Genomic DNA, 12,999 nt, shown 5'->3' with positions numbered 1-12,999 from the left:
TCTCTCTCTCTCTCTCTCTCTCTCTCTCTCTCTCTCTTTCTTTCTTTCTTTCTTTCTTTCTTTCTTTCTTTCTTTCTTTCAGGTTTTTCGAGACATGGTTTCTCTGTAGCCCTGGCTGTCCTGGAACTTACTTTGTAGACCAGGCTGGCTTTGAACTCAGAAATCTGCCTGCCTCTGTCCCCCAAGTGCTGGGATTAAAGGTGTGCGCCACCACGCCCGGCAGCTTGCTTTCTTATAGAACTCAGAACCACCAGCCCAGAGATGGGCCCCATCTACAATGGGATGGGTCCTTCCACATAGATCGCAAATTAGAAAATGCTCTCCAGGCTTTATGGGGGCATCTTCTCAACTGAGGCTGTGTAGGAGGGAGTAGGAGTTTAGGTGGGGCTGCAATGAAATGTAAAGTGAATAAATAAATTAATTAATGGGAAAAAAAAGAAAATTCCCCTGTCAAGAGTTTCAAATGTAGCGGGGTAGTGGTGGTGCAGGCCTTTAACCTCAGTACTTGGGAGGCAGAGGCAGGCAGATTTCTGAGTTCGAGGCCAGCCTGGTCTACAGAGTGAGTTCCAGGACAGCCAGGGCTACACAGAGAAACCCTGTATCAAAACAAAGAAACAAACAAAAACAACAACAACAAAAAGGGAAAAGTTGTTTCTTGTAAATTTCTAAAAATAAGTTCTCATGAAGTTGTTAAAATACTCTGAAAAAACAAACAAACAAACAAACAAACAAAAAGCATAAAGCAAAAAGAAAAAAATCCCTGATGTCTTTTCATTGGGTACATTTAATCTCCTTTAAAAAATAGATATTTTAATAAGAGTTATCTCTGTTTTATGAGTGTTTGGCTACATGTATGTCAAGTATGCCACATGTTTGGTCCCCATCAGGGCAGAAAAGGGCACCAGATCCCTGGAATTGAAGTTTTGAACAATTGTGAGCTACCATGTAGGAGCTGGAAATTGAATCTGGGTCTCTGCGAAAGCAGCCAGTGCTCTTAACTTCTGAGCCAGGTGCAGGAGAGGTAGCTGAGACTTCTGCATCAGGATAGGCAGACAGCAGGAAAAGATAATGACACTGAGCCTGGCTTGAGCTTCTGAACCTTAAAGCGCTCCCCGAGTAATACATTTCCTCTGACAAGAGCACGCCTACTCCAACAAGGCCATACTTCCTAATAGTACCACTCCCTAAGGGCTTATGGGGGCCATTTTCACTCAAACCATCACAGCCACCAAAAGCAGCTTGGGGAGATTCAGATTTATCTGGCTTACAAAACCTGAATCACCATTCATTGAGGGAAGTCAATGTAGGAGCTCAGACTACCCAGGGATCTGGAAAGGAGCTGATGCTGAGACCGTAGAGGGGCACTGCTTACTAGCTTGCTCCTCATGGCTTGCTCAGACTTTTTCTTTTCTCCCCCCCCTCCACCTTTTTCCCCCCTATTTTTATTTTTAGGTTTTTCAAGATTTCCTTTCCTGTAGCCTTGACTTTCCTGGAAATGCTCTATAGATCAGGCTGGCGTGCCTCTGCCTCTCAAGTGCTGAGATTAAAGGCAAACACCACTGCCCAGTGAAGACTGCTTTCTTGGGCTGGTGAGATGGCTCAGCAGGTAAGAGCACCGACTGTTCTTCAAATCCCAGAAATCACATGGCGGCTCACAACCACCTGTAAAGAGATCTGCCATCCTCTCTGGTGTATCTGAAGTCAGCTACAGTGTACTTATGTATAATAATAAATGACTCTTTGGAAGCCGGGTGTGGTGGCGCACACCTTTAATCCCAGCACTCGGGAGGCAGAGGCAGGTGGATTTCTGAGTTCGAGGCCAGCCTGGTCTACAGACTGAGTTCCAGGACAGCCAGGGCTATACAGAGAAACCCTGTCTCGAAAAACCAAAATAAAATAAAATAAATAAATAAATAAATAAATAAATAAATAAATGACTCTTTGGAAACTGGGCATGGTGGCACACGCCTTTAATCCCAGCACTCAGAAGGCAGAGGCAGGCGGATTTCTGAGTTCGAGGCCAACCTGGTCTACAAAGTGAGTTCCAGGACAGCCAGGGCTATACAGAGAAACCCTGTCTTGAAAAAACAAAAACAAAACAAAACAAAAAGAATCTTTGGGCCGGAGTAAGCAGAGTTGATCGGAGCGATCAAGGATGACCGGAGGGAGCAGAGGTCCTAAAATTCAATTCCCAACAACCACATGAAGGCTCACAACCATCTTTACAGCTACAGTGTACTCACATACATAAAATAAATCTTTAAAAAAAAAAAAGAAAAAAAGACTGCTTTTTTTTTTAAACCATTTATTTATTATATCTAAGTACACTGTAGCTATCCTCAAATATTCTGGAAGAGGGCATCAGATTATACAGATAACCATCTGTGAGCCACCATGTGGTTACGGATGGTTGTGAGCCACCATGTGGTTGCTGAGATTTGAACTCGGGATCTTCAGAAGAGCAGTCAGTGCTCTTAACCACTGAGCCATCTCGTCAACCCCCAAGACTGCTTTCTTCTGTAACTCAGAACCACCAGCCCAGGGTGGTACAACCCATAATGGGCTGAGCCCTCCCTCTTCAATCACTAAATAAGAAAATGCCAGAAAAGGGCACTGGATCTCATGGAACTGGAGTGGAGTTATAGACAGTTGTGAGCTGCCATGCAATTGCTAAGACTTGAATGTAGGTCTTCTGGAAGAGCAGACAGTGTGCTCTTAACCCACTGAGCTCCAGCCCCTGCAGCTTTTCTTCCCCAAGAGAATTTATAACTGTTTGATTGTGGCTCATCTTTTAAAGTGATCATGGTACAAACAAGGGGACAAGAGTTTGGTTCCCTGAACCTACACATAAATGCTGGGTGGCTCCTTTTGTCATCCCTGGCTCTGAATTCAGAGATAATCCCCAGAGCAAAAATGGGTGGTGAGACTAGCCATATCAGCAAGCTCCAGATTTGATTGAGAGACCCTGCCTCAAAGAATGAATTGGAAGGATGAGGAAGATTCCCAATATCAACCTCAGGCCTCCACCCAACACCTGGACACATTTGTACCCACATATACCACACTTATTCACACACACACCCCCCAAATACTTTGCACTTTGTCTTTTGTTCAAACTTTATTATGATTAGAAAAACCACCAAAAGATATCGATTTTATTATTTTATTTTGAGGTTGTTTTATCAGACAGGATTTCATGTTAACACAGGCTGGAACCTGCTATGTAGCTGTGAAAGACCTTGAACTCCTGATCTTCCCGCCTGCTAGGATTACAGGTTTGCTCCATGACCAACTATGACAAACACAGACAGTTTGACAATTAAGACAGTCTTGGGCTGGAGAGATGGCTCAGAGGTTAAGAGCACTGGCTATTCTTCCAGTGGTCCAGAGTTCAATTCATAGCAACCATATGGTAGCCCATAACCATCTATAATGAGATCTGGTACCCTCTTCTGACCTCCAGGTCTACAGACAGAACACTGTTCACACAATGTGTGTGTGTGTGTCAAACAAAACCTATGAAGATCAGGTTCTGGAACTTGCTGTAGGAACTGACACTGTTCTTCAGTTGTCTAGGACAAAGATAATGAATGGGCAAGCAGTCTAAGGAACACATGAAACTCAGACTACTCATGAGAGGTGCAGGTAGAGCAGGGACATGAAGGAAGAGGCGCATGGGAGCAGCAAGGAGGGACTCAGACTGAAGCAAGTGCTTCAGTAATGTCATGAACTGGAGACATGATTCAGGAGTTAAAAGCACTTGATGTGAAATCATCAGAACCAGAGTTCAAGTCTGTCACTGCAGGTGAATAAGTAGAAGACCCTGATACTCTCTTCTGGCTTCCATGCATGTAAACACATACATACATACATACATACATACATACATACATACCCACACACCCTTAAAACATCAACAAACTGGATTAGTGAGCACAAATGGATAGTGTTGAAAACTCAGGGTTCTAGACGACACTTTGATGTGCCCATCTGCAGAATTTATCTGCTTATTTCTTTACTTATTTTTTTTTCTCTTTACTTATTTTTAAGACAGGGTCTCACAATAGCCCCTGGCTGTCCTGGAACACACTATGTAAAGCAGTCTGACCTCAAACTAACAGAGATCTGCCTACAGCACTGAATCCTGCTCCATATTTCGAAATTTTAAAATCAAAAGTATGGACTGCTAATTGGGTTTTGGAAGTCTTAGGTCTTTTCAAAGACTAAGCAATCTTGTTCCGAGCTAGCTTTTGAGGCTTCTGCCCATCACATCGCCATGGAGGAACTATCGGAGAAAGTCGACCCAATGAAGGACCCTGAAACTCCTCAGGAGACAAATGAAGAGGACTCATTCGATGATACAGAGGTCCTACAACCAGAAACACTAGTAAAGGTCATGAAAAAGCTAACCCTAAACCCCGGTGTCAAGCGGTCCGCACGTCGGCGCAGTCTACGGAGCCGCATTGCAGCCGTACCTGTGGAGAACAAGAGTGAAAAAATCCGGAGGGAAGTTCAAAGCGCCTTTCCCAAGAGAAGGGTCCGCACTTTGTTGTTGGTGCTGAAAGACCCTATAGCAAAGATGAGAAGACTTGTTCGGATTGAGCAGAGACAAAGAAGGCTTGAAGGAAATGAGTTTGAACGGGACAGTGAGCCATTCAGATGTCTCTGCACTTTCTGCCATTATCAAAGATGGGATCCCTCTGAGAATGCTAAAATCGGGAAGAATTAGGACAGTTTACATTGTATGCTGCCCTTGCTGTCCATGATGCCACACAACAGATGTTAAAGCTATTTTTTGTTTAAGATTAAACTTTTTCTGGTGCTGAGAAATCTAACTTGTTAACCTTTAAATTGTATATAGGATGTACGACAATCCAGATTTATGTGAAGTTTAGAAGCCTCAAGCTGTGAGGCCCAGGGCTGAGGAATAATGTAAATAGAATTTGGAGTATGTACTTTCTAATTTCCAGAAATTTGTAATAAAAGCATTTTTGTTAAAAAAAAAAAATCAAAAGTATTTAAAGTCTTAGTCTGGCACAGTGACACACAACTTTAATTCCAACACTCAGGGGCTGAGGTTGAAGGACTACAGATAGTTTGAGGGCATTAAAGTGAGACTGTCTTAAACATATATACAGAGAGTTTAAAATACCAACCTGGGCTTGGTGGTACAAGCCTATAGTTCCAACACATAGGAAGCTGAGACAGGAGGATCACCAGTTAGAGGCCAGCAGCTGCTGCATTAGGAGACCCTGTCTCAAACAAAAGAAAAGCTCCCACTTCATCATCTGAGCTTAAGGTGATCACCCTGGAATATCTAAGGGGACCCATGCCATTCAAAGGCCCTTTAAGCAGAAATCAGAGTATCAGTGATTCAACAAGGTCAACAAGCTAAAGATGGAAAAAGAGGTCATAAGCCAAGGGTCTCAGGTAGCTCCCAGGGTAAGTCTGTCTTTGATCTAATGAGACAAGCTTCAATGCTTTGACATTGGAACAATTAATAAGTAAATCTGTTTTGCTCTACCGAGTTTACAGGCATAGTTAATAGGGCACCATGCACTGAAAAATTCTGAGTGATTGTTAAGAGGGTCACAGTTCCCTGGGCAGCAAGGAATGACCTTTTATCTTCCAGTTTAATTGGCCATGTGCAGTGTAGCCTTCACCCAGAGGCATGCATGGCCTGAGGTACCCATGAGTTATCTAACTTCTCAGAATCCACTCATGTGCTCTCATGCTCCCAAAGGAAAGTCAGTTGTTCATCCAAGTTCAAGTTCAGGAGTTCAAAGGCCAGGGTGAGGGGTGGGGAGCAATGTGTGTGGTTAGGAAACTAGGTAGGCTGGAGGAGAGAAGTTACTAATTAGGCCTTTAGGGCTCAGCTGCCCTATGGTTCCTGTAGTCTGCTAGCCAGCACACACAGCTGCTCTTTTGGTCAGTAGAAGCTAGAAGTCAAGAGTTTTACTTAGAAATTCTTGTTATAGACGTATAGCTTACATTAAAAATCTAATATGTTAGCCGGGCAGTGGTGGCACATGCCTTTAATTCCAGCACTTGGGAGGCAGAGGCAGGTGAATTTCTGAGTTCGAGGCCAGCCTGGTCTACAAAGTGAGTGCCAGGACAGCCAGGGTTACACAGAAAAAACCCTGTCTCGAAAAACAATACAAACAAATCTAGCATGTTTGTCTGAGGGTCCCATGCAGCAGGAGAGAAAGGCAACTGTGGTTTCCAGTACCTTCTACAGAGGCTTCTTGCCCAGCCACTGCAAGGAGGGACCTGAGGCAATTTCGAGCATCCTGAAGTAGGGAGTGTCCACCTTTTGCACAAGCTGGATAGGTTAGTAATCGAACCCAGGCCTGGCTCCACAAAGCAGGAGCCAAAGGAAGGGACTAGCCTCTTCTCCTTATACTGGATAGTCTGGTGTTGGACAGGGCAATCTTCTTGTAATCCCTGACTTATTTGGGGTACCTTAGGACCTCCTCTTGGCTAGAGAGGATGCTAGAAGTGGTGCATTACGGGTGGAGGAATCCAAGGTGAGACATGCCTCTCCAGCTGCTCATGGACCCTCTGGCTGGTGGATCTTCCTGTGAATGACCAGCTGAAACTTCCAGTCAAAGCTACAGCCACAGTCCCGGCAGAAGTGGCGCCGCTGGCCTGCATGGCTCTTGCGGTGGATGACCAGCTGTGACTTCCAGCTGAAGCTGCGCCCACACTCCACACATGTGTATCCCCGAAGGCCAGGGGAGCGCTTCATGGCTGGCTCCCAGGCCACCTGTGATGGTCTTTCCAGGCCTGGCCCACTCCTGTGTGTGCGGAGATGGATGATGAAAACTGACTTCCAATCAAACCTGAGGCCACACTGCTCACAAACGTACAGCTTCCGAGGTGTGGGCCTAGCTGGGGCTTCAAGCAGTGGTGTGGGAGACAAGACTGAAGGGTCCTTGCAAGGGCTCTGTCTTTCACTTGGAGTGGCTTGAACTAGCCTTGGATCTGCAATGGCTCCCACTTCTGGGGGATGGCTCCGGAGGGATTCTGGTCCTTCGTGTGGCATCTCCTGTTTTGGTCTCAGCTCAGAGTCAACATGTGTCTCTGGCTGTAGCAGCGGCAGGCTTGCTAGGGTGGAAAGAACATTCATTTGGGGGCTTGGACACATGGGGGCTTACACAAAAGTATGGGGATGGGCACCTTTTGGTAGAAGAGAGATGCAGCCGAATGCTGGGCCACTGCACTGGGAGCCCCAGTAAGGGCCTAGTACATGTGGGAGGTGTGTGGAGGATGGGACAGGGAAGGCCATTGATCCTCACCCTGGGACACCACTGTGTCGTACTTCTCCGGCATCACACCCCAGCACAGCTCTTTTTGTGATGAGTCCAACAGGCTCCACTCCTGCAAGGATGCAAGTAGTCACTGCCTTTCCCAGGCAGCCTCACACCCCTACCCACTACCCCGTGGGTGGCAGGTTACTGGATCTCCATCTGTAGCAGGCTAACGACCAAGCCAGTACTGGCATTTGTGAGTTCTGGGTCAGCTTTCATCTGTCCAACCTACTATCCCTGTCTTCTCAGTGGTCTATCTCACTGATGGCCAGAGGACTGAACTTGTGGGTAGGTCTTGGAGAAAGACACAGTGGCTGTCTATCCTTCTAGTCACTACACTATGAACAGGATGTGATGGGAAGTCAACAAGAGGTCTGGAGACTACCTCAGCTTCAGCTACCTTCTGTCAAGACTGATTAGCAAAACTGAAAATTCTTCCTTGGGGTGAGAGACTTTTCTTTGGCCTTTATTGGGGTGTGTGTGAGAAAGAGTAGGTCTATGTAGCCCAGGTTGGCCTCAAATGCACTACGTAGCTGAGGATAACTTGAAAGTTCTGATTTTCCAGTCTCTGCCTCCTGAGTTTTGGGATTACTGGTTTATGCAGTGCTGGAGATAGAACCTAGGACCTAATGCATGCTAGGCAGGCACTCTACCAAGTGAGCTACATTTGAAAAACCTTTATTTATTTCATTTTATTTTATTTTTTAGAAAGAGGACTAAGGAGCCAGGTATGGTAGGTGTACTCTTTGATCCCAGTGCTCAGAGGCAGAGACCAGCCTGGTCTACATACTGAGATCCAGGACATTTGGGGCCGAGTAGAGAGAGAAAACAAAACAAAAACAAAAGCAAGGTGCGGTGGCTTGGAAGACTAAGATTAAAAAAGAATAATGAAGCTGGGCATGGTAGAACATACCTTTAATCCCAGCACTCGGGAGTTCCTTGGTCTACAAAGCCAGTCCGGAGCTGGGGCTTGTTATTCAAAGAAACCTTGTCTTGAACTGCCCTCCCATACACACACCAAAAAAGAAAAAGAAAAAAAAAAAAAAAAGGAGGAGGAAGAGGAGGAGGAATTTTAGGACTGTGATGAGGTGAGTAGGCAAAGGTGATGGAGAAAGAAAGCTTAGGTGCTTGGTACCAGCTGGAAAGGTCTGAAGAGAGGTAGTTTGGTGGCAAGACAGGGTCCTATGGTGGCCTTACCAAGGAAAAAATTCCTTGCCCCGAAATCTGCCATATAGGTCTTTGATAGGTTGAGAAAAAACCCCGAAGGACAAGCCAAAGCAAATCTGGAGAAAGGGAGGTGGCAGCCACAGTTACATCTAGAGTTGGTACTACTGTCTGGAATGGAGGAAGACACCAGAGAGAGATCAGAGAAGGGATTCTTAACCTTGAAGCACACCCTAACTAGGCATTCTACTGGGGAAGGGAGGGGCTCAGAAGCAGAAGGAACCTGGAGAGCACAGATCCCTACCCCCTCCACATTAACTATATACACTCAGGTAGCGGGGTAAGCTCAGGTTCCTTGCCACTGTACACTGAGAAGAGCAGTAGAAGGGATTTGAGGAACGTTCGGGAAGAGCATCTTGATCTGACCTCAGGACTGCAGGACACCTCTCCAACCGTACACATAACAGCTGGCTCATGGCCTGTGCACACCACAAACCTTCCCAGTAACTGACTTCTCTGGAAGTGAGGAAGCCATGCCTGCCAGTTCTAGACACCCTGGACCTGGGGCCTAAATCCTTTCTAGTTCAATTCTACCGGTCTATTCTTCAGCTCTTAGGACTTGGTGGGAGGGAAGGTATTTACTACTCAGAAGTAGTAAAAAGCACAGGAGTCACTGGCAGGGGATCCTAAAAAACTACAGGGCAGAACACAGCCAGCCACCAGTGATAATCCCCTCCCCCACACATGGCCTACATTTCCTGCGAGAGGCTGTTTACCTGGGTCCTTCCTGTTTGGAAGGATATGGAGGCTGTTTCCTGATGTTCAAGATGTCCCTCGGAATCCTGGGTTGAAAGGAGGGCACTTGGAGATACTGAGAAAGAGAGGCAGTTGTCACTGAATTGACCTTTGGCCTGCCTCTGCCATGTGACATGGGGGAAGTCACCCCATTCTTCTCAGGGACCCAGCTTTATGGTCTCTCCAGAGTCCCTGTCTCAGCTGGGATTGTCAGACTCGTTTTAGGAGTTGCAGCCCTGACACCATACTCTGACCTCACCCCTCTCCCTATCCCCACCCCAGGGATTTGAAGTTCAGATGTTGCATCCCCTCACCCATCTCCTGCCCATCAGCACTGTCTTCCTCCTTCACACTGCAGCTGATCTGGGTAGCTCGATCTATCCTGGCCTCCAGTGGTGCCTCCGCAAGGCCTGCCTTGGAGGCCTCCGCTGCTGCTGAGATGTGGTGACTCCCTGAGGACTCCTTCTGGACTAGAGGACGCATCTTTGGCTTCAGGACATGGGCTGTGATCTGAAGAGAATCATGTCACAGGGGCTCTCCCTTCGATCTGTCCTTCTAAGAAGCTAATGTCATCTCACTCACCCAGCCCAGCAGCTGCCCAGGATCCTGCTGCAGCCCCTCAACAAGAACCGCGGCCTCCTCGGGGCTTCCTGGCCGCTGCCCTCGAACCCAGGCCTGGATCTCAGGGGGCAACACACCCAGGAACTGTTCCAAAACCAGCAACTCTATTATGTGCTCTTTGGACGATGACTCAGGCTGTAGCCACCGGTGACACAACTCTCGAAGCTGGGCCAGTGCCTCTCGGGGTCCCTCAACCTCCTCATAGCAGAAACCCCGGAAACGGAGTCGTGCAGCCTCAGGCTCCTCAAGGGTGGTCCTGGAGTCTCTGAGGGATAGGTGTGGGGTACCCCGAGGAGATGGCATTCTTGTTTTGAAGGGTCTTTTTGGAGGCGACAGAGGGACCTACAGAAAAGGAAGAATATCATCTAAGGTCAGAAGACACACACCAGACCCCTCCTAGAAGCCGGAAAAGAGAACCCTGAGGTCAGGAGAACTTCAAAGAAGGTCATGGGAGGTGCAGGCCCACAGCAGTTGAGCAGTTGTATTTTGTTTTGAAGATAAATGACTGGGTGGAATGTCCAGGGACCTTCTAGAAAACTGCAAATGACGGGCTCAAACATTTGGGTGCAACACAGGGCTGCTGGAAGATGAAAGTGGCTCATCCAGTAGACAAAGGGTCAAGCAGGACACGGGGGGGGGGGGGCATCATCCTGGGTGACCTGGAGCCCTGAGGCTTCAGACAGGAGGCAGACCACTGTGCTAGCTGAAGAGTTGGCTCTGAGACACAGGTACAAGACCTGGGGCAGAGCTGAAAGCCTGGGTGCATTGCCAGGAGCTTATTATGGGCTGGGAGGCACAGCTCGCTGACCGGAGCTGAACTGTGGATGCCTCATACTTCCTCAGCCTACTACGCATGTGAAACCCTGAAACAAAAGCCAAAATCAAACAGCCCCGTTTTGTGTGGAGTCGTAAACTGGAACCTGTGTCCCAGCTCTTAAGATTCTGGTGTTAAATCGGCTCTCTTGGGACATCTGTCCTGCTCTGGAGAAACTCAAGAGTTGGAGTGTCAGGCTCTGACACAGGAAAGGGGTGGGTCCGACGGCTGGGGGGTGCTCTCGGTGACCCGAGGAGCTAGATTATGGAGCTGCACCCGCCCAGCTAGGAGTGAGCTCACCTCTGACGCGTGGGAGAGCCCCAGGAGGTTGGGGCACTTCCAGGAAGTGACACCGAGCACGTCCCACTGCCACTCACAGAACGCCCCGCCTCGCGCGTTGCCCTACCAGCCCGGCCAATCCTGCATCTGCTCCGCAGGATCGGCCCCCTTCGCTCGGACTACGTCTCCCGTGAGCCTCAGCAAGAACAACAGCGCGCTTCCAAGGCCTCTTACGCGCGAGACTCTTCGCTCCTCTCCTTGGGGTCGCGTTGCCGCAGAGTTCCGGGGGGGGGGTTCCCTCTCTTGACTTGGCAGCAGTTCTTCTCTTGCAACCGCAGCCGTAGGGCTCACGTAGGACGGACCCGACTGTGGGTTAGCCTCCTTACGCATGTGCACAACGGACCTGGTTTCTATTGGCCAGAGAGGCATCCTGACCAATCAGAGCTAGCGCTCCCCGAAGGACTGTCGCTCCTGTGTCTCCTAGGTAACAGCTAGCGCACAACTTGGGGCCTCTTGCTGTTCTCTGAGTTACGCTGTAAGGGTCCCCCTGCCTCGGAGAAGGCCTAGGTGGAGGCTCCTTGGCCTCTTGAGTCCAGACTGTTCTAGACAATCCCGTTGGGAATCCAGGTGAAAGGCGGTGTTGGGCGAGAAAAACTCAGTATGGCCTCCATCGGATCTCCGTTAAGCTCCCTGGATATTGTGGCGGCAATAGGCCCACAGGTGAGCAAGTGCTCAGAGGAGGTAACCATGTCATTACCAACCCTCACTAATAGTCTTCAGATAACATTACTGAAAATAAGGACGGAGGTTTCTGATTAAAATTACGAGGAATACTCAACCCTTACTTAGGAGGATGTAGTTAGACAAGATGACTTTTTTTTTTTAATTAGGTATTTTCCTCAATTAGACTTTTTTTTTTGTTGTTTTGTTTTTTTGTTTTTTCGAGTCAGGGTTTCTCTGTGTAGCCTTGGCTGTCCTAGAACTCACTTTGTAGATGACTTATATTTATTTATTTTTTTCCCAATGGGCAGTTGATGGCATTTTGTTTGTTTGGTGGGGGGAGGGGCCTTTAAAAAATAGAAGTCCTTGGCTGTCCTGGAACTCACTCTGTAGACCCTACTAGCTAGCCTGGAGCTCACTCAATAGTTCTGCCAGTCTCTCTCTCTCCAATTTGCTGAAATTAAAGGCATGGGGCCCCATATCCGACAGTTAGAGGCTTTTTAGTTTAATTGCAGATGGGGTTCGTTTTATTTCCACATATCAAGTGGCCGGACCGTGATATAAACCATTCAATCCTGAACTCGATCTGCCTACTCTGGTTTCTTCTGCTTCCCAGGATCCTCCTTGGCACCTACTGTCAGAGAACAGCGGTTCTCGACATCCAAAACTCCTGAGCAGTTATGTCGGTAGAATTTGTCTTTTACAGATTCCCTGGACACAACTCTCACCACCTACCTATTGAGGAGAAGCTCTAAGGGGGCTCCCAGAAAGCTCTCTTGGAAGCACCTTTGTTCTAGTGTTCCCCTCCCTGGTTGGCTGGTTTCTAAGCCTTCTATGTGCCTCAGGGTAGACCTGGTTGAGTCTTGTGATGGTATACATCTTACCCCTGGGCTTGACATGACCATTTCCATCTTTATTTCTCCCTTGTTCAAGCCATTAAATCTAGGACCACATATTTAATAGGTAAACTATCATTGAGCTAGCCCCAACTCAGTCCTTAATTATAATGGTTATATTGGGTTGGCCAATGTAACCATGAAACATTTTATTTTTTGAGGCAGGATCTAAGTTCCCCCCAGCTGTCTTAAAGTAGAGGGCCTGTGGTGAGCTACTGACCTAGCTCTTAGGGTAACAAAATAAAAATTACAACAGATAGCTAGGTAGGTCTATGACACTGGGGTGTTCAAGTTTCCTGTTGGGGTGGGGAGACATTTTGACATTTTGGTCACCAGTTGCTCTTGCCTAACTGTGTGTGATCTTTTTTTTTTTTTTTTTTTTTTTTTTTTTTTTTTTTTT

General features: G+C 47.4%; 1 protein-coding gene and 1 pseudogene across 4 annotated transcripts in view; one reads left to right on the top strand and one right to left on the bottom strand.

Annotated features, from left to right (window-relative positions):
• Positions 1 to 3,434: 3,434 nt before the first annotated feature.
• LOC110297245 lies at positions 3,435 to 4,990 on the top strand (annotated as a pseudogene).
• A 1,101-nt stretch (positions 4,991 to 6,091) lies between these two features.
• Znf446 (zinc finger protein 446) overlaps positions 6,092 to 12,999 on the bottom strand; it is a 14,136-nt gene continuing 7,228 nt past the window's right edge. The window contains exons 1-6 of one of the 4 annotated variants that reach the window (XM_021165985.2): positions 11,005 to 11,377; positions 9,852 to 10,232; positions 9,584 to 9,779; positions 9,251 to 9,345; positions 7,299 to 7,380; positions 6,092 to 7,107 (exon numbers count right to left, since the gene is read on the bottom strand). In XM_021165985.2, the coding sequence (XP_021021644.1) occupies positions 6,551 to 7,107; positions 7,299 to 7,380; positions 9,251 to 9,345; positions 9,584 to 9,779; positions 9,852 to 10,193 (1,272 nt within the window). In that variant the 5' untranslated portion in view covers positions 10,194 to 10,232; positions 11,005 to 11,377 and the 3' untranslated portion in view covers positions 6,092 to 6,550. Of the gene's footprint in view, positions 7,108 to 7,298; positions 7,381 to 9,250; positions 9,346 to 9,583; positions 9,780 to 9,851; positions 10,233 to 10,627; positions 11,378 to 12,999 lie in introns of those variants that run through there. The other 3 variants (XM_029480021.1, XM_029480020.1, XM_029480022.1) reach the window with 3 other exon arrangements.

This window comes from Mus caroli, chromosome 7 (genome assembly GCF_900094665.2).
Source record: "Mus caroli chromosome 7, CAROLI_EIJ_v1.1, whole genome shotgun sequence".
NCBI lineage: Eukaryota > Metazoa > Chordata > Mammalia > Rodentia > Muridae > Mus > Mus caroli.
Note: the sequence above shows the minus strand (reverse complement) of the source record. Positions and strands in the feature narration are given on the sequence as shown.